The sequence below is a fragment of the Podarcis gaigeae genome (genome assembly GCF_964106915.1).
Source record: "Podarcis gaigeae genome assembly, chromosome: 2".
Taxonomy (NCBI): Eukaryota; Metazoa; Chordata; class Lepidosauria; order Squamata; family Lacertidae; genus Podarcis; species Podarcis gaigeae.
Window position 1 is genome coordinate 125125622 of NC_139679.1, and position 18784 is coordinate 125144405.

The 18784-nt window shown below is 48.4% G+C and overlaps 1 protein-coding gene across 1 annotated transcript; it reads right to left on the bottom strand.

Annotated features, from left to right (window-relative positions):
* Positions 1–3313: 3313 nt before the first annotated feature.
* Positions 3314–17291, bottom strand: LOC310837224 (uncharacterized protein). Its single transcript, XM_083723365.1, has 6 exons — positions 17177–17291; positions 13275–13748; positions 12232–12355; positions 9524–9609; positions 9239–9365; positions 3314–6828 (listed from the first exon to the last, which is right to left on the bottom strand). Exons 2-6 carry the CDS (start codon positions 13710–13712, stop codon positions 4493–4495), a joined length of 3111 nt encoding a protein of 1036 aa, XP_083579491.1. The 5' UTR covers positions 13713–13748; positions 17177–17291; the 3' UTR covers positions 3314–4492.
* Between the last annotated feature and the right edge of the window lie 1493 nt (positions 17292–18784).

Consider the following 18784-nt stretch of genomic DNA (forward strand, 5'->3'; position numbering starts at 1 on the left):
GTGAGGGATTACAGATGTGGCTCTAAATTTGGCATGGGTTGTGTGTGAGAGAGTGTTTTGCCCAAACTTTGGTGACAAGAGCATGAGAAAAGCAGTGCACCTGGGTCAGTCCAAACAGCCAGTGGAGGGTGGTCCATATGGGCAAGGGGGGCACTGCCTCCACCCCGTTTCCTGCCTGCTTTCTTACAAACAGCCCAGGTGATGGTCCTCGCTATCAGCTGCCACCTCCTCCTTAGTCTCCGTGTTGCCCTTGCAGAACTCAGCAAGGGAGGAAGGCAAGAACAAAACCTGAATCGGTTGGTTCTGTCTGTTCCTGGCTCTGGTTCCAGTTATCTGCTCTGGCGCCATCTACTGTTGGGCTCCCTGCCTTCTGCCCTACCAGCCACAATGGAGTCAGAGTAGGACCTTGGAGGGAGGGCGAGATGGGAAACGGATTCTTCTCTTTCCTTCACACACTGGACCACCTGCCCTTGAGTTGGCTAGGAAGCATGCTGGGTGGTAGAGGGAGGCAGAGACATGTCACTGGTGAATGGTTCACCTGCCTGGTACACCAAAGCCACGTTTCTTGGGGAAGTCGAGAAGATAGTGCCAAAGTAGCCATTTTGCCCTGTGTGGAAGGGTCAAAGCTCAGTACCTACTTTTGCATGTGAAAGGTCCCAGGCTCGATCTCTGGCTTTTGGGAGAGAGCCTGGTCTGAAATCCTGGATGGCTTCTGCCATTCAGTAAAGACAATGCTAGGCTTGATGGCCTGACTTAGTAGAAGGCAGTTTTATACATGATGGTGCTGCTATTCTGGGCTTTGTAGAAAAATTGAGGTCTAAAAAAAGTGTATTAATCCAAACTTTGTGTTGTGCAGTGGTTAACATGTTGCACTAGGGCTTGGGAGAAGAGGACTAGGGCCAGACACTGTGCCTTAGCCTAACTCACAGGGATGTTCTTGTTGTGAGGATCAAGTGGGGGGAGGAGAAGAAGAAGAAGAAGAGTTTGGATTTGATATCCCGCCTTTCACTCCCTTTAAGGAGTCTCAAAGCGGCTCACATTCTCCTTTCCCTTCCTCCCCCACAACAAACACTCTGTGAGGTGAGTGGGGCTGAGAGACTTCAAGGAAGTGTGACTGGCCCAAGGTCACCCAGCAGCTGCATGTGGAGGAGCGGAGACGCGAACCCGGTTACCCAGGATTACGAGACTACCGCTCTTAACCACTACACCACACTGGCTCTTGAAGGAGGGGAACGATATAGGTCACCTTGAGCTCCTTAGAGGAAAGGGAATATAGGTGCAGGCCAGGAGAGATCCCAGCCACAACTGGCAACTGAAGGAGTTGAACTGCTCAGGACCGCTACTTTAAATGGCTCAGGACCGCAATACCTCAAGGACCGCCTCTCTCCATATGAACCTACCTGGACCTGGAGATCATCCTCTGAGGTCCTTCTTTGTGTGTTTCCTCCATGAGAGCTCTGGAGGGTGACAACACAAGAAGGGGCCTTCTCTGCAGTGGTTCCCCGTCTGTGGAATTCTCTCCCCAGGGAAGTTCGCCTGGCACTTTCATTATACACCTTTAGGCACCAGGCAAAAAACATTCCTCTTCAAGGTCTTTGGCTGATTGACATCTGATGCCCTTTGAAATGTGTTGTGGGAGAGGGGTTTGCTGGTTTGCTGTGGTTGTTATTTCTACTATGTGTTCTGTGGTTTATATATTGTAATGTTATGTTGTGAACCCCCCTGGGTCACAGAAGAATCCAGAGCCCAGAAGGAATCATGGGGAGAAACAGGTTGGCTGTGACTGCAGCATTCAGCACCCCGATTCATGGGGGTCCAGAGTTTTGGGACTGGAGGCACATATTTAGGAATGACAGAAACTGTTGCGGGCAGCATAAGATACACATTACACTGGCGGTGCTCACAAAAGACTATACATACAACACATATTTACATTCAAAACACAAAGAATGAATTCCCAGAACCTTTAACAAACTGCCAGGATTTAGGGAGGTAGGGAAAGACATTTTAAATGTGTATGCTACAAATTAAATGTGTCTCACTACAAATGTCTCTCACTACAAATGAGACACAGGTAAACAAACAAGATGAATTTTAACATGTAAAGTATTGCACTTGGGCAAAAAAAATGAGAGGCACAAATACAAGATGGGTGACACCTGGCTTGAGAGCAGTACATGTGAAAAGGATCTAGGAGTCTTGGTTGACCACAAACTTGACATGAGCCAACAGTGTGACGTGGCAGCTAAAAAAGCCAATGCAATTCTGAGCTGCATCAATAGGAGTATAGCATCTAGATCAAGGGAAGTAATAGTGCCACTGTATTCTGCTCTGGTCAGACCTCACCTGGAGTACTGGGTCCAGTTCTGGGCACCACAGTTCAAGAAGGACACTGACAAACTGGAACGTGTCCAGAGGAGGGCAACCATAATGGTCAAAGGCCTGGAAACGATGCCTTATGAGGAACGGCTAAGGGAGCTGGGCATGTTTAGCCTGGAGAAGAGGAGGTTAAGGGTTGATATGATAGCCATGTTCAAATATATAAAAGGATGTCACATAGAGGAGGGAGAAAGGTTGATTTCTGCTGCTCCAGAGAAGCGGACACGGAGCAATGGCTCCAATCTACAAGAAAGAAGATTCCACCTAAACATTAGGAAGAACTTCCTGACAGTAAGAGCTGTTCAACAGTGGAATTTGCTGCCAAGGAGTGTGGTGGAGTCTCCTTCTTTGGAGGTCTTTAAGCAGAGGCTTGACAACCATATGTCAGGAGTGCTCTGATGGTGTTTCCTGCTTGGCAGGGGGTTGGACTCGATGGCCCTTGTGGTCTCTTCCAACTCTATGATCCTATGATACCCTTCCAAAATGGGCAAAATCCCCCAGCCACACAATCCACCCAAACTATCCCCCCCCCACCACCGTGGGCTGGGCAGGGGTACTTGGCAGCAACTACAGATTTGTGAGAGGCAGGAGATGTCGCTGGGTTGAAAGCACCACAAGCCCTTCACCTGGTTGGCCTCTCAGTGTTTCAGCTGGGCCTGGCTCTGGAGTGCATGAGCTACTATTGCATTGCACCCACCACAGACTGTTGTGGGGCCTGAGGAGGCTGCGAAGGTTGCCTTTGGCTGCTGCCTGCCTGTGGCGTCACAAAAGAAAAGGCAAGTGAGTGGATAGAGAGGTGGGCGGGTGAGGGCAGAGGTGGGAAGAGAGAGGAGGGGGCTGATCTATTGGCTGCTGCCTGTCTGGGCAAGGGAAAAGAGGTAAAGGACAAGTTTCAGAATTCTATGATAATTTGAGAAAAAGCCCAGCTAGGTGATTTGTCCAGCTTAAAATCAGTGTGGGAATATGATTTAATAACAAATACTGACGATTCCACCAGAAAAGGGCTGTGGTTGGCAAGTATATTTCTGTTGGCAAATATTAGAAAACTCTCACACGAAATGTGGCATAGATGGTATGGGTCATATATAGCCCAACTAGCATATATTACATCAGCTGTAATAAGCCCTATGTGTTGCCATGGTTGTGATACTAAAGGGACCTACTTTCATCTATGGTGGAAGTGACCACACATTCAAACATTCTGGTCCCTGATTCACACAGAACTATTAGCGATACATAGAAACTTTGCTCCGGAACGTTGTTTTTTAACATCGTTTCAAGGTACAAATAAAGATTTAACGTCCAAACAATTTATCGCCTTCTTAGTATTTGCAGCTTAGATGAACTTTTGTACAGCACTGGAAGGAACTCGACAACTTGAATATATAAATGTGGTACAAGAATGCATAGAATATTGCAATTGGGGGGGATTTACATCAAATTTAAGACTAGTTCAATGTAAAGCACAGCCACAGGACTTCTTTTCGGTGTGGTGGGGCTTCATGTAATATGCTAATGACAAAAAATCTATGTGATTTAATGCCACAGGTGAACAGAAATGTCTGGTTGTCATAAAAATCCTCTTAGGTTATTGTTTTGCTTAGCAAAATGTTTGGTCCTTTTTCTCTCTTCTCTTTTCTTCTACCTTATTCCTACCCTCATTTTCCTCAACTTGGGTTTTTTAAGTAGTGTATGTTTTATCAGGTTACAGCAAACCTACAGCAAACAATAGGAAACGACATACAATATATTTATCAGCATTGAAAAAATGTGCAGTTGTCTTTTGTATTTAATTGGATATTTTGGAAAAATTATATGGGAAGCTAATTTTAAAACCCCCTTTTTTTTAAAAAAAAAGCACCCTTTTTGGCCCTACCTGTTTTCCTCCAGTGTAGATAAATGGGGTTATATTCAGCTAACTTTTACTCAGAGTAGACCCATTAAAATTAATGGACCTAAGAAAGTTATGGTCATTAGCGTCTATGATTTTTCTTAGAGTAAAAGCTAGTTGAATACAACCAATGGTTTGTGCTAACTAAAACATTTTCTGCAGACAATGATTGGAAGTCCCGTAAGGTCCTCCTTATCCCAATCCTTAGCAAGATGACTGTATTCAAGGCAACGGTGCAGGGCAAGACAAACTCAAGGAAATGGAAGATTGCGAATCAGTTCTGTCTGCAGGTTCAGTTTCCATTTCTTCCGCGTTCACCTCGATGACCACGATCTCTTCCTTGATGGCAACTGCCTTTTCGGGAGGAACGTAACCAGATGTGGAAGGCAGGGCTTCGAGATCAGAAGCGCGGTCTTTTGGTTCCCTGTGAAAAGGATCGTGGCCTGTGGGCTGCTTTGCCTCCCTCTGGTTTTTGTCATGGAGAAACGTATAGGGCTCCATTAATTCATCGAGCATCAATTTTGTGTTTAGAGCACATTCAAAGTTGTTGTCATATTCCCCCGTCACGGACAGCAAGCCACCTTGCAGCGCCAACATTTGAGTTAGCGTTTTCATGCCGAAAACTTTCTGTTCCTTTCCCTTGCCCTCACCCTTTTCCCTCTTCCCGCCAAAGCACTGCTCGTCGAGCTGAATCAGCTCCTCGTTTGTAAGGCGTTCCGTGCGAGACGCAAGCGCCTCTCGCACGTCCTCCTCATCCACACCTTCAAAGCCAGCCTGTGCTGCCAGGTCCACAATAGTCTTATGTGCAGCGGGCAACTCCTTCTCCAGCGCTCTGTGATCACGAACATACTTGGGGCATAAGCTTTTCCAGGCAGCGTTCAGAGTCTCTTTTGTAACCATCGACCAAGCTGTAGCAATGAAATCCACAGCTTTCTTTATGTTGAATTCTTTCCAAATGTCCACGAGGCTTCTGTTGTTGTCTTCGGCACTCTTCGTGACCACGTGTTTCATGACAAGCTGGAGATAATAAGCCTTGAATTTGACGGTCACTCCTTGGTCCATAGGCTGCAATGATGAAGTCGTGTTGGCAGGCAGAAACATAACACGGACATTGTCGGAATAATCATGGCTGCTGGCAGGGTGGCCAGGGGCGTTGTCCAGCAGGAGAAGCACTTTGTTGTCCAGGTTGTTCTCCAGGCAATAGTCAGTTGCAAAAGGAGAAAAGTAGCTCCTGATATAGTCGCTGAAAACTTCGCGAGTGACCCATGCCTTTTTGTTGGAACGCCACAAAACGGGCAGAGTTGATTTGGGGATCCCCTTCAGCGCCCTGGGGTTCTCCGAGTGGTACACAAGGAGGGGTTTTAGCTTCACATCACCCTCGAGATTACCGCCCAGCAGCAGCGTCAGCCGATCCTTTGAAACCTTGGGCCCCGGCACCTTTGCCTCCTGGATGGAAATGCACGTCCGAGACGGCATGCGCTTCCAAAACAGCCCCGTTTCATCCATGTTGAAGATCTGCTTCGGGTGGTACCTGCCTTCCTCAATGATTTCCTGGAAATGTGTGGGGTAGGTTGATGCGACCGCAGTGTCGGCAGTAGCTACCTCTCCCCTTAGCTTAACGTTGTGAAGGTACGCCCTCCTCTTGAATCTGTCAAACCACCCCTTGCTCGCCTTGAACCCCATGCCTACAGCACTCACATCCCCCTTCTCTGCCTTCTTCCTCTTCAGGTCCTCAAACAAGGACAGCGCTTTCTCCTGAATGAGGAGGAAGGACAGTGGGGCGCCCCGATCCCCGTGACAGTCCATCCACTGAACCAGCAGCCTCTCCAGAGTTTCGTAAATTTCTGCTCGCCCTGTTGTCACCTTGGTTAACTTTTCGCTCTGCAGATTTTCAGCGCTTGCTTTTATCCTCTCGCGGTTGTTGAATATGGTACGGACTGTAGACTTTGACAAGCCCATGGCTAAAGAAATGTCTTTGTTTCGTTCCCCCCGCTCTGCACGCTCCACCACCTCCAGCTTGACCTTCAGTGTGTGGGCTGTTCTAGCCCTCCTGCTCCTTGCCATGATGGCCAGTTTTTTCTCAGCTTTCTTCCTTTCTTTCGGGGACTTCCCAGTACACCTGAAGCACTTTCCACACCTCGCACATTTATCTGGTTTCGCTTTTGCGTGAGCTCCTAGAGGTTTAGCAAGTGATCTGCTATCGCCAAGGCTCTTTCCGCACTCGGCACATACATATGGCTTCCACCCTGAATGTATTCTTTCATTACTAAAATTTCCACTGGTGCAGAAGGTCTTTCCACAAGCTACGCATTTATACAGTTTCTCCCCCTTGTGGATTATTTCATGGGTAGCAAGGTTTCCTCCATTGCTGAAGCTCTTTCCACACTCAACACATGTGTACAGTTTCTCCCCGGTCTGGATACTTATATTATTTTGACAATGTTGTTGCTTATTCGGACTGACGATTTCAGGTCCCCTTTGGTTTCCATATGTCTCTTTCCACATTTCGTACTCTGCGGATGATTGCATGCAATTCTCGCTGGACTGACCACCTTCTGCTTGGGAAACAAAAGGAAAAGGAAATCCTGTTAGGATGACAAGGCAGAAACCAACGACCTCATCAGGGACAAGACCAATTAGCTGCTTCTCTTTTATGTGCATGCAAGGCCCACTCCCCCAAACCCCCTTACAGGCACCAACTCCCCTTCAGATCTTTCTGTGTGGGGACAGAAGGTCTCAGTAGGCATTCTGAGCCCTTTTCAAAAGGACACTGTTAGAATCGCAGAAGGAAGAAGAAGAGGAGTTTGGATTTGATATCCCGCCTTTCACTCCCTTTAAGGAGTCTCAAAGCAGCTAACATTCTCCTTTCCCTTCCTCCCCCACAACAAACACTCTGTGAGGTGAGTGGGGTTGAGAGACTTCAAAGAAGTGTGACTGACCCAAGGTCACCCAGCAGCTGCATGTGGAGGAGCGGAGATGCGAACCCATTTCACCAGAGTACGAGACTACCGCTCTTAACCACTACACCACACTGGAAGAATGCATTCAATGCACAGATCCTGAAAATAGGAAGGTGTCTTATGCTGAGTGAGCTCATTGGTCCACCACCACCAGCTCTCCAGGGTTTCAGGCAGCAGACCCACCCAGCCTACCTGGAGATGCTGGGGATCAAATCTGGGACGTTCCATCTGGAAAGCAGAAGCTCTATCCTTAAGCTACAGCCCTTCCCCAGGTTCTGTTGGTGCTAGCCCTGATGAGCTTCAGGCGCCTTCTGGAGGCACAGGAACACAAAAAGCTGCCTCTGTCTCTTGGTCCACCTAGCTCAGACCAGGATTTCTCCCAGGTCTACCTAGGTCTCCTCCTGGTCAGGAGCTTCTAAAGCTTTCTCCAGCCCGAACATCACAGCGACTGATACCGAAAGGCATTAGCACACTTAGGGATCCTGCAGAGTGTTAGCAGTTCGCGTAACAGAGCTCAGTAGCTCAGAATTTTGGCTAATGTACTTTATTTACATATAATACACTCAGAGCATTCTGACTTAGCTCCTCCTTCTTTCTCAACAGACAGCAAACAGAAAAAGAACAAAGGACAACAGTCCCACATCACGGAACACAGTAACATCAAAGCATCCTGTTTCCGTCACTTCCCACTCTGTGGAATGAAAACATACACCGTCATGTGATAGAAAACAATCCCATGACTGCAAACACGGAGCAAGAATCCTAACAGGGTCATCTAGTCCAACCCCCTGTGTCAGGGAATGGTCTGAAGACAAGGACTGGGAAATGCGTTCACAGGCAGATCAGCTCCTCTCAGAAGAGGAGGGGGAAGATTGCCCCCCCTGCCTCCAATGTTTTCAGAAGCAGAGAGAGACACAGAACACATACCCCAGGAGTTGCCTAGCTACGAGATATTGAGAGACGAGCAGGAGCAGCTAGCAGATACGTCATTGGAGAGTGTGTGGGGGACCCCCCTCCCCAAAATCTAGGAGGTCCGATCATATCAGAGAAGGCAGAGAGGGGGAGGAACTTCCGGTTGGCACTCAGGATGTTGCTGGGGAAGTGGAAGGGAGGAGTCAGGCTAGCCTTGCGGAGAGATGTGTGTTTTGTGCTTGAAACATGATGCTGTAATAAAAGGACTATAAGTCTATCAACTGCTCATTAATTCTTATCTGTGAAGTTGCTAAAGGAAGAGGAGTTCTCTCCATGCCTGACACCCTGCAAGTTTGCGTTTGAGTTGGACGTGAAGCAGGACTAGTTCAGTACTGTAGGAGCAGCAGTACAGTAGCCATTCTTGACATTGCAGTCATACCTCGGGTTACAGACACTTCAGGTTGCGTTTGTTTCGGGTTACGGACTTGCCGAAACCCGGGAGTACCGGAATGGGTTACTTCCAGGTTTCAGCGGCCGCGCATGCGCAGAAGCGCTAAATCACGCTTTGCGCATGTGCAGAAGTGCCGAATCGCAACCCGCGTGTGCGCTGATGTGGCGCTGTGGGTTGTGAATGCTGCGGGTTGCGAACATGCCTCCCACATTCGCAACCTGAGCGTCCACTGTAATAAACAAACAAATAAACGAAGACTGAAGCTATACACTGTAGAGGGGCCCCAAAGGGCATGTTGCAAAACACCTTATTTACAACTAAAAAGCCCCTGAGAGGTGGCCACCCAACCACTGTTTAAAAACCTCCAAAGAATGAGGGTCCACCACCTCATCTCCAAACATTCCTCTATGCTTGGCTATTCTAGGGCTGGAGAATTCCAAAAAAATGTTATCTGTGGTGGCCGCAGAAATAAAGGGGGTTAGCGAAACACGCATTGAGAAACCCAGCTCATGGCTTCACAGGTGGTGAAGGGGTTTTTTTGTGTAGTGCCATATCATCTCAGAGTGAGGGGGCTGGACCCTCCCCCACTATTACCCTACATAGGTTTGCCTCAAACACCAGAAGACAGCAAAGAGTGATCCTTACCCAAAAAGCTCAGGTTCCCACAAATCTCCTCCATGACTTCTCGGTGCAGAGCTCTCTGGCCCAGATCCAACAGTACCCACTCCTCCTCCGTGAAGAACACAGCCACCTCCTCAAAGATCACTGGGCTCTGAAAGAAGAACGTATTTGTCCCCTCTCTCACACACACAGGTATCAGCATTTTCGTGCAAAGGCTTCTTATTGGGCAGGTGTGGAAGGATCAAAAGGGGAACCCAGAGACACCCAGCCTGCCCCTGCCTCCAATCTCTCGAACCGTTCTCCTCTTACCTGATCCGGTGGCTTGGTAAGAACAGCTTTTGCTCCATCCCAAAGAGGAAAAGTGCTGGAAGGACGCTCCAGGGTCATTTCGCCGCCTGGGAGGGACACAAAAATGATGGGATGATGGGGCTGCCCTTGAGAAACTCCAGCGGGTGCAGAATGCCGCAGCGAGACTCCTTCCGGGGTCCTCGCAGTGGGATCTCATTCACCCGGTGCTATACTAGCAGCACTGGCTCCTAGTGGAGTACAGGGTCAGGTTTAAGGTGCTGGTTTTAACCTTTCAAGCCCTATATGGCCTGGGACCCTCGTACCTACAGGGCCACCTCTCCTGGTATGTCCCACGGAGGACCTTACAGTCTTCAAACAAAAACATCTTGGAGGTCCCAGGCCACAGGGAGGTTAGACTGGCCTCAACTAGAGCCAGGGCTTTTTCGGCTGTGGACCCAATCTGGTGGAACGCTCTGTCCCAAGAGACCAGGGCCCTGCGGGACTTGACATCTTTCCGCAGGGCCTGCAAGACAGAGATGTTCCACCAGGCCTTTGGTCAGGGCGCAGTCTGACCCCCTCTCTCCTTCTGTAATCTTCATAGAACTCTAGCCCAATGGTTGCCATTAATTTGATTCTGAATTGATTTAAGAATGTGATGTGGTCCAAACAAAAGCAGAGCAAGACTTTGGGCACCAGCTTGGCTGCAGGAGGTGCTGGAAGGAGGCATACAAGGCGCCATCCAATCACGCTAGGGGCTCCCCCCAGGAGGATCTGCTCTACAAGAAACCAAAGCCATGGAAGAAATACATTCTCATCCAGACACCTTTGACAGTTCAGCACCTGGTGAGAAAAACTTCAACAACAACCCTCCCTCCTCATATCACAGCTTTGCTTCCTTTCAAAGCGATGGATTGGAGCTAAATAAGTTGTTGTTGTTTTAAGCTCCAGTCCATCTCCTTGAGTGGAAGCAAAGCTTTTGTAGATGAGCACATCTTCATAAACCGTGGGAGGAGATGGAGTCAAATGTTTCTGCCCCGCCCATAGCTGCCAACCTTCCCTATTTTTTGGTGGAAATTCCCTTATTCCAGCGCCGTTTCACAATGCTATCCTGGATTGTTAGATATCCCGTAGAGTGTCCCCGGGACAGGTGAGGCTGCTGATCCCTTATTTTCGAGGAGGAGGAGGAAGAAGAAGAAGAAGAAGAGGAGGAGGAGGAGGAGGAGGAGGAGGAGGAGGAGGAGGAGTTTGGATTTGGAGTTTGGTCTGAGCCAAGCTGTCGGGGCGCAGTGCCAACTGGGTGTAGTGGGTCAGTGGTGTTGAGGAGCCGTCTGTCCTTAGTGATCCCGCCACACCTCAGAGGTCTGGTATTGTCCCATACAGGGGAACGTGAGGGGTGTATAGGGTGATGCCAACCTTCCAGGTACTCGGCTCCCTTCCAATCGTGAGTCCAAAGTTCCACAGGCAACAGAATCACCTTAGACAGAGTCCTTGGAATTGGGGTTTTCGTGGCTCAGGGGTGATAAGAAGGCATTGGAACCCGAAGATCAAATTCTTGGAAGAAGAAGAGTTTGGATTTGATATCCCGCTTTATCACTACCCAAATGAGTCTCAAAGCGGCAATAATAATAATAATAATAATAATAATAATAATAATAATAATTTATTATTTATACCCCGCCCATCTGGCTGGGCCTCCCCAGCCACTCTGGGCGGCTTCCAAAAGAATATTAAAATACTATGATACATCAAACATTAAAAGCATCCCTAAACAGGGCTGCCTTCAGATGTCTTCTAAAAGTCTGGTAGTTGTTGTTCTCTTTGACATCTGGTGGGAGGGCGTTCCACAGGGAGGGCACCACTACTGAGAAGGCCCTCTGCCTGGTTCCCTGTAACTTGGCTTCTCGCAGTGAGGGAACTGCCAGAAGGCCCTCAGTGCTGGACCTCAGTGTCCAGGCAAAACGATGGGGGTGGAGACGCTCCTTCAGGTATACTGGACCGAGGCCGTTTAGGGCTTTAAAGGTCAGCACCAACACTTTGAATTGTGCTCGGAAACGTACTGGGAGCCAATGTAGGTCTTTCAAGACCGGTGTTATATGGTCTCGGCGGCCGCTCCCTGTCACCAGTCTGGCTGCTGCATTCTGGATTAGTTGTAGTTTCCGGGTCACCTTCAAAGGTAGCCCCACGTAGAGTGCATTGCAGTAGTCCAAGCGGGAGATAACCAGAGCATGCACCACTCTGGCGAGGCAGTCCACAGGCAGATTGGGTCTCAGCCTACGTACCAGATGGAGCTGGTACACAGCTGCCCTGGACACAGAGTTAACCTGTGCCTCCATGGACAGCTGTGAGTCCAAAATGACTCCCAGGCTGCGCACCTGGTCCTTCAGGGGCACAGTTACCCCATTCAGGACCAGGGAGTCCTCCACACCTGCCCGCCTCCTGTCCCCCAGAAACAGTACTTCTGTCTTGTCAGGATTCAACCTCAATCTGTTAGCTGCCATCCATCCTCCAGCCCAAGGTCACCCAGCAGCTGCATGTGGAGGAACGGAGACGCGAACCCCAGATTACGAGTCCACCGCTCTTAACCACTACACCACACTGGCTCTCTGAGGCTGCTGATCCTTTATTTTCAAATCTGAAAGTTGACAGCTATGGCCCGCCCCCCAGCTCCAGGGGAACAGGGAGAGCAATTGGCACACCTGAGAGTTTCAAGATCACCCGTGGAGCCTCACCTGGCGAGCCAGCTCCTCCGTCACCCTCCAGCACAATCCACCTGAACTGTGGCTTCTGTATGGGACCCAGGGTGTCCTCCTCTGCCTCGAGAGGACCTCTGACCACTTCTCTCCACCCCGCCACCTGAAAAAATAAATAAATAAATAAATAAATAAATAAATAAATAAATAAATAAATAATAAAATTTATTTATACCCTGCCCTCCCCGGCCAGAGCCAGGCTCAGGGCGGCTAACAGCAGTAAAATTACAGTAAAAACATAATAGGCAGAAGAAGAAGAAGAAGAAACCATTTAAAATACAGGTTAAAATGCAATTTAAAATGCAGCTTCATCAAAACCATAAGGGGAGTGAAACATAAGGGTCAGACTGAGTCCAAACCAAAGGCCAGGCAGAACAGCTCTGTCTTGCAGGCCCTGCAGAAAGATGTCAAGTCCCGCAGGGCCCTAGTCTCTTGTGACAGAGCGTTCCACCAAGTCGGGGCCAGTGCTGAAAAGGCCCTGGCCCTAGTTGAGCCCATTAGTTGAGAGGCATTAGAAGAGGAAGGAGGCAGGGAAAGGGAGGGCAAAAGGGGTGGATATAAGAATCCTATGGATCATGCCACCCACCTGTCAGGGAATGGACTGAAGAGGAGGAGGAATGGGGTGGAGAGCATTGAATTACAGCAGGGTTTCGAGGAAGATCACAGCACAGAGGCAGATGAACAAACGAGCTGGGAGGGGATAGGAGAAGTGGGAGGGGAGGCAGAGCCAGCTGACATGTTGTCACTGGACAACATAGCTGATCCCCCCATCCCCTAGAACTTGGCGTTCATTAAGAGCGCAAGAACAATGGGCACAGAGACAGTTGACCACTGAAGACACTGAAGAAACAGGTGCTGTTGCTAGAAAGCAAGGGGAGGAGCGCCATTATTGAGGACTGACTGGATTTCTTTGTCTCTCACCATGATGACTGAATAAACTCCCTTGCTGCCATCGGGGGAGGGAGAGGATTCCTCAAGTCTGACCCCACCTTTTGGCCCTGCAAGGATTAAACAGCTCTCACCTGCTTCTCCTCTCCCTGCTTCTTCCCCTCCGCCTGGCTCAGGAGGAAGCCTTCTGCCAGGGCCACCGCCTGGGAGCTGGTCTCCGCTCCGCACTCCCTGACCCAGTTCTCCATCTCCGGGGGGAGGATAGTCAGGAACTGCTCCAAGACCACCAGGTCCAGCATCTGGGCCTTGGTGTGCTTTTCCGGCTTCAGCCACTGGCGGCAGAGACTGTAGAGTCGGCTGCAAACCTCTCGGGGCCCCTCGGCCTCCTGGTAGCCAAACTCCCTGAAGTGCTGGCACTGAGCATCTGGGCTGGCATTGTCCTCATCGAGGGTCTTCTGTTGTGCCCTTTTCCAGAAGTCCCCGCTGCTCCCAGCTTGGGTTAAATGGGGTCCTTTTCCTGCCTCAGGTCCAGCTAACCATCTTTGTTCTCTTCCATCTTTGTTCTCTTCCATCTTTGTTCTCTGCAGTAGCTGAGCTTCCAAGAGGACCTGAAGAACAAGAACATTTGTTTGTTCATTTTAGATATTTCTTTGTTGTCATTTGCCCAAACGCCCCAGCTTAGCACACAATTTTTTTATATATATATATTTTTGGGGGATCAGAGTTTTCCTTCTCCTTTTTTTTTAAATAAATATTTATTAGAATTTCCAAATTAATGCAAAAGAAACAAAGAACAAAAATACACAAAAAGTAACAAAAATACAAAAATAAAAAACAATTAAAACAAATATATTCCATTACCTATTTCCATTACCTTGTTTCCCAGACCTCCTCTCACCTCCCCCTTTTATATTCCAATTCGAATTCTTAACTCAACAAATCCTTATTATAACTTATTTATAACTTATTATAACTTATTGCTCAACCTTTACATTACAGCTGCTAACCACTTAATTTCTGTCCAACATCATTCTAACATTCATTAATTTTGTAATATTTCTGCAAATAGTCTTTAAATTTCTTCCAGTCTTCTTCCGCCGACTCTTTTCCCTGGTCTCGGATTCTGCCAGTCATTTCTGCCAGTCCCATATAGTCGATCATCTTCATCTGCCATTCTTCCAGGGTGGGTATATCTTGCGTTTTCCAATACTTTGCGATGAGTATTCTTGCTGCTGTTGTCGCATACATAAAGAAAGTTCTGTCCTTCTTTGGCACCAATTGGCCGACAATGCCCAGGAGAAAGGCCTCTGGTTTCTTAGGGAAGGTATATTTAAATACCTTTTTCATTTCATTATAAATCATTTCCCAGAAAGCCTTAATCCTTGGGCACGTCCACCAAAGGAGAAAGAATGTACCTTCAGTCTCTTTACATTTCCAACATTTATTATCGGGCAAATGATAAATCAGCTTAGCACACAATTAAAACATTGGAACCGTATTTGACAAATGCATAAAGGCAATACAGGAATGAATCAACAAAGTTGTAAAATTCAACACCTATCCTCTGTGCTATTTAACATCCACGTGAAACCACTGAGAGGGGTCATCCAGAGGTTTGGTGTACACTGTCAGCAGTATGAAGATGACCCTGAGGTCTTGCCTTGGTAATGGACTGGAAGAGAGCAAAGAAATCAAACTTCATTCCAGAAAAGATTGAGGCATTGTTAGTGGGTGGTTACTTGAACCGGATGGGTGGGAGGTGACCTGCTCTTGATGGGGTTACCCTTCCTCTGAAGGAGCGGGTTGGTAGCTTGGGGGTCCTCCTGGATCCTAAACGGCCTCGGTCCAGTATACCTGAAGGAGCATCTCCACCTTCCATCGTTCTGCCCAGACACTGAGGTCCAGCACCGAGGACCTTCTGGCGGTTCCCTCACTGTGGGAAGCCAAGTTACAGGGAACCAGGCAAAGGGCCTTCTCGGTAGTGGCACCTGCCCTGTGGAACACCCTCCCACCAGATGTCAAAGAGAAAAACAACTACCAGACTTCTAGAAGACATCTGAAAGCAGCCCTGTTTAGGGAAGCTTTTAATGTTTAATGGGTTATTGTATTTTAGTGTTTTGTTGGAAGACACCCAGAGTGGCTGGGGAAACCCAGCCAGATGGGTGGGGTATAAATAATAAATTATTATTATTATTATTATTATTATTATTATTATGCTGTTGCTCGAGGCTCAGGTGGCCTCAGTGGCCCCAGAGTGCCTTCCATCATCTTCGGCTGGTGGCCAAGCTACTCCCCTATCTGGACAGGGATAGCCTAACTACTGTAGTCTATGCTCTGGTAACCTCAGGGTTAGATTACTGCAATGTGTTATACGTAGGGCTGCCTCTGAAGATTGTTCGGAAACTTCAGCTGGTGCAAAATTCAGCGGTCAGGTTGCTCACCAGAGCAAGACGGTTTGAGTATAGAATGATAGAGTTGGAAGAGACCACAAGGGCCATCGAGTCCAACCCCCTGCCAAGCAGGAAACACCATCAGAGCACTCCTGACATATGGTTGTCAAGCCTCTGCTTAAAGACCTCCAAAGAAGGAGACTCCACCACACTCCTTGGCAGCAAATTCCACTGTCGAACAGCTCTTACTTTCAGGAAGTTCTTCCTAATGTTTAGGTGGAATCTTCTTTCTTGTAGTTTGGATCCATTGCTCTGTGTCCGCTTCTCTGGAGCAGCAGAAAACAACCTTTCTCCCTCCTCTATGTGACATCCTTTTATATATTTGAACATGGCTATCATATCACCACTTAACCTCCTCTATAGCCTTACACCGATCCTGGTCCGACTGCACTGGCTACCAGTTAGTTTCTGGACACAATTCCAAGTGCAAGTTTTAACTTATAAAGCCTCTCTCCCTGTGAACTGGCCCAGACACTAATATAACCATCTGAGGCCCTTCTTCATGTGCCTCCTCCTCGAGAGGTCCAGAGGGTGGCAATATGAGAAAGGGCCTTTTCTGCAGTGGCTCCTCATTTGTGGAATTCTCTCCTTGGGGAGGTTCAGCTGGTGCCTTCACTATACAGATTTAGGTGCCAAGCAAAACTTTTCTCTACAGCCAGGCTTTGGGCTCACTAACACTCTGTTAATGGGCCTGTTTTGTTCTTATTATATATTTTGTGGGGTGTGTGTTGTGTTTTATGCCTTGAGATCTTTGGATAAAGGGTGGTATACGATTGTTATTGTTATTGTTAACACCTGCAGACATCAGTAAACATTTACCTGGAAAATGAAAGAGGCAGACAATTCAGAGCGGTTGGTGTTGTGAAGTATTTGGCTTTTTAAAGCAGAAATAAGGGAAGGCAGAATAGCAGGTGGGGGGGCGTGATTCAGTGGAGAAGACTGCAGGGGCTTCTGAGCACAGGATTGAGAGCGATAGGCAGAATTCTATCAGCAAAACTGACGCCATATAAAACTCTCATCTTGCAGAACATGTACCCATAATTCTCAAGGTGTGGGGGCATAGCTGTCAACTTTTCCCTTTTCTTGCAAGGAATCCTATTCGGAATAAGGGAATTTCCCTTAAGAGGGGGAAAACGTTGACAGCTAGGTGGGGGGAGGGGAGAGGTATCAATAAGGGAAAGAGAAAATGGGGGAAAAGAAAAATAGGTAAATCTGCTTAACCTTTGCCTTGGGCTCACATTGTTTTGTTTGAGGGAAAGAGCGAGCTCACATAAAAATTGAGATTTATAGTCAGGCCAACAAAGAGATGAAAACAGATGAAAGGATGAAGCCGGCTTGGTCTTCTTAAACTGGTGTCCTTATGCAGGTCATATTGGAGACTATCGAAAAGACATGCTTTGAGTATCTGTATAAATGCTTTGAATATTTTTATATGCTTTTGACCTCCCTTGCCTTTCTTTCTTTTGTTAAGCCTCCATTCACTGTTCAGATCTTTGCATCTAAATCCCGCCCCCCTCCCTGGCCCCGGGACGCCCCTCGAGCCCAAGTTGTGGGGAAGTGGAATTGGGGGGGCAGCTGTCACTCACCTCATCCAGGGATGCAACCCGTGGGAAGATCTTTTCTTTCTTTCCCACGTGCAAAGCGGAGAGAGGAAAGGAATCGAATCTTGCAAAGCTCAGCTGCTTCTCTCCTCCTTCCCCCCCCCCCGCCAGCTGCCTCTCTAGGCATCCGGCCGCCCCTTTCTCAGTGGCTTTCCCCCCACCCCGCCTTTATTTATTTTTTGCAAAGGAAATACACGCCCCCCAAGGGTTAAAAAGCAATTGCTCGCAGCCCTAGAGAGGGCCCTGGGAATAGTCACTTCCTCCTCCCAAATCTTGGTGGGAAAGGGAGGGATGTGGGTGGGTGCGATTTGCAGGAAATCCTGCAGTGCTGGGGGGGGGGGGAGCAAAGGGAAATCATGGAATCAGTTGCATGGGACCCCGAGGGGTCATCTAGCCCAACCCCCTCTGATGCAGAGATCACAGCTAGATCATACATGACCCAACCTCTGCTTCAAAGTCTCCCGTGAAGGACAGGGCAGCTGTTGTGACGTGGGGTTTGTGATTTCAGCTCTCTTGACATAATATGCTGGAGACAGTTCTCTAGTAACACTTCTTTATTAAAGCAAACAAGACTGAGACTTGAGGAGGGGAGAGCTACATTTATAGGGACAGGGAACTAGCTAGAAAGGATACATTTTGGAGGGAACAATATCAGGCAATCACAGTCCTGCCTTTTGGAGGAAACCAGTAAGACAGAGGATCCAAATACAGCAGCTTAAATGAACCAATAGTAGCTGTACCCTCTGGAACCAAAAGGCAGTTACTTTACCCTAATGCAATACAGACAATAATAATACAGATATAAAATCCTTTGACTCAATACACAACACCAGCCACATCGGAGGCTGGAGCCTAGGAAGCTGCCTTATGCTGAGTCCTGTTGCCTGCACTGACTGGCAGCGGCAGCAGCTCTCCCAAGATTTCAGATGAGGGGCGCTTAAAGTCCTGAGCAGCCTCTGTCTGCCCAGGACGCAAGTGTAGCAGGTAGAAGGCAGCGGGAGGCCCCATTAGCTAAAGTGGTGCTTCAGGTTAAGAACAGTTTCAGGTTAAGAACGGACCTCCGGAACAAATTAAGTACTTAACCCGAGGTACCACTGTACGGTGTGGACATGGCCACAGTTAAAAAATAAAAGACAGGGAGAAAAAGTTCAGCCCCGGCAAGGGAGCAGAGAGGGAGGTGGAAGGAGGGCTCTTGGTTGTGAATGGTAGAGTTGGAAGGGTCCTGGGGGTCATCTAGTCCAACCCCCTGGAATGCAGGTGTCACAGTTAAAGAACCCCTGACAGATGGACAGCCAACTCTGCTTTTGGAACAATTCTGCCCTTCTGCCAAGTCGCAGGAATCAGGTGCCGCCCACGGTGCGATTTTCATAGAATCAAATATTCGGGGAGTTAGAAGGGGACACAAAGCGGTCACACCGCTTTGCCGTGCGTTTGTGGGGAGGGCTCTTCCCCCTGCTAGCCCATTCTCCATCTTGGGCCTGGGGACGGGCCCCATACTCCACCCCAGCATAAAAGACTCCAAGGAGGCCCGGGACACTGCTGCTGCCGCTTTGCCGGTGAGTCTTGGGGAGGACCGCTCCCCCTGCAAGCCCA